Raw genomic sequence first — 2,536 nt, forward strand, 5'->3', positions numbered from 1 at the left:
GACAAATACAAAAACTCAAGAAACACGGATCAGAAGAGCAAACGAGAGCGAGACGCTTCCCGACACAACAGAGAAGCCGAGCGGATGAAGCGCAGCAGATCACATTTCACACCGAACCAACAGAACGACATGTTTGATTACAGAAAATCAAGTCTTCTTCATCGAGATTTTTGATAACACTTTACAGTGAGCTTTCATTTGTTAACATGAACAATGAAAAATACTTCTACAGCATTTATTAATTGTTAAGTAATGCAAATATGAACATTTACTAATACATTATTAAAATCCAAAGTTGTATCTATTAATATTAGTTAATGCACTGTTAGCATGCAAATGCATTTTAAAAATTGAATTTTTATTAACCAACATTAACAAAGATGAATAAATGCTGTAAAATATATATTGCTAATTAACAGTTAATTTTAGCTAATGCATTAACAAATGAAATCTTACTGTAAAGTGTTTTAAAGTGTATATATATATATATATATATATATATATATATAGCAAAACAATAATGAAAATTATCATTGGTATCATCACAAATGATTGTTGTAAATTAAATATTGTAACTTTGTAACTTTTAGCTCTGTTGGTATTAAAACTGTACTGTGAAATGTACAGGAAGTCAGCTGGATTGAATGCATCTAGTTCCTTCATAGTTTTATATTATATCCTGGACTCCTACTGCATATAGAAAAAATAAATCATCATCAGACAGGACTGAAAACAGCATAAAATAAAATCTACAAATTCAACCTTGATGTGTGCATTTAATGAGACAATTTAGCCATCATTCACTCTCCTCATGTCTTCTGATGTTTTGAAAATGAATAATTTGATAAATGAATAAATGTAAATGTATTTTGAAGAATGTTGGGAGACAAACAACTCTGGACCCGCTGACTTTCAATATATGAACAGAAAACACCGAGACATTTCTCAGAATCTCTTTGTGTGTGTCCTGACAGCAGCACATGGACGTCAGCCAATCAGAGCATCACAGGAAGTCATGATTCTCCAGGAGAAAGCCTTTAAAATGACTGAATAAAATAAAACGTTTAAATTACTGAATAAAACATGTTTGTGTTTGTAGCTCGACAGCAGCACTGCTCTCTCTCACACACACAAACACGGTTCAGAGGAACTAACTAGTCCTAATCGGACTAGTTTACTGAGTAACTGTCCTGTCCAGAATAGAGACGATGGATCTGCTGGTCGGGAAACATCTCACACTAACATGAAGGAGCTCAGAGCGTCACTCCAGTGCAGAATTATCTCAAACTCCCATGATGCCTTCCGGCGTTTACAACCGGATCTTCATCTTTGAGTTCCATGAAATCAAACAAACAGAAATAAACGAGGTAAATCCAGACGCCACACTAGATCCTATGAAATCATCCGAGGCGGGGGCGGGTGTCAGTTTGCTCGGCATTGTGGGATACAGAAGCAGTTTTGGTGAAAGGGTCACGCGTTCCCATAATGCACAGCTGCGTCTGCAGTCAACGTACCAGCAGAAGTGCTTGGACTGTGTGTCGCATTTCCTCCTCAAGCAGCGTGAAGACGACGATGAGACGCGACGTTACGAGACGAGACGAGCGGAGTGTGTGTGTGTGTGTGTGTGTGATGTGTGTTCAGCACTCCAGCGGCAGCAGGAAGCAGCGTCTGCAGTCGACAGCTTTAGGACTGGGCGGCTGGACTCTCTTCCTCCTCAACTCCTCTCGGCCCAGAGAACTGCTCAAGCGCACATACGCCGCCTTATAACGCTTATCAAAGGAAGCTGCGGATGACACACACACAGATGAAACATTGTTCATTTACTTTTTTAAATATTATTTGAAATTCTCTTCAACTTAAAGGTCCCATGACATGCTGCTTTTTAGATGCTTTTATATAGGCCTAAGTGGTCCCTAGTTAGTTCACCCAAAAATGAACATTTGCTGTTAATTGTTGTGAGGTACTCACCTTCATATTTCTTCATTAAATAACTTATAAAGTAATTTGAAAACCTTGTGTGAGACCTAATTTCACAAACAGCGTGAGTGGATCACCGCACGCTCTCTCTCTCTTTCTCTCTCAAAATACGCAAACGGCTTCAAATCACCACATCGCTTCTGTCTATAAGCTGCACGCTGCACAGTTGACACAGGAATTGTCACTTGCACAATCGAGGCAGTGTCACATCGTCACTAAAGTTTATAAATTGCATTACTTTTTCATTCTTGCCAGTGTTTAAACCATTCAGCGCTCGCGTGCTCTCCTGGAGACTGAGCACTCATGCATACTCGCAGCGCACACACATAATGCCAGGTTCACATTACTCCGTTGGCAATGCGTATGTGGTGCGTATTTTTTCCGCGATCATGTTAACGGATTAAGATATAGCTTTTTGGCTAGGTTTAAAGGAAAAGAGCACTTTTAGATACTTTTTTATAAACAAGGCAATAATAGATGGCACTCGTGGAGGAAGGAAAACAAAGTTCTTTATGAACCGCAGGATTGCTTGTAATAAAGATTTAAATGCAAAAGGAAA

At 38.8% G+C, this 2,536-nt stretch overlaps 1 protein-coding gene across 1 annotated transcript in view; it reads right to left on the reverse strand.

The window, feature by feature from the left end:
- Positions 1-515: 515 nt before the first annotated feature.
- Positions 516-2,536, reverse strand: part of LOC107697577 (DENN domain-containing protein 4B-like) — a 22,699-nt gene continuing 20,678 nt past the window's right edge. Inside the window, exon 22 of the mRNA XM_016498375.1 lies at positions 516-1,783. Coding sequence (XP_016353861.1) covers positions 1,638-1,783 — 146 coding nt within the window. The 3' untranslated portion in view covers positions 516-1,637. The remainder of the gene's footprint in view (positions 1,784-2,536) is intronic.

Source organism: Sinocyclocheilus anshuiensis, unplaced genomic scaffold (assembly GCF_001515605.1).
Source record: "Sinocyclocheilus anshuiensis isolate Anshui unplaced genomic scaffold, SAMN03320099.WGS_v1.1 scaffold1312, whole genome shotgun sequence".
In the NCBI taxonomy this organism is placed as follows: Eukaryota; Metazoa; Chordata; class Actinopteri; order Cypriniformes; family Cyprinidae; genus Sinocyclocheilus; species Sinocyclocheilus anshuiensis.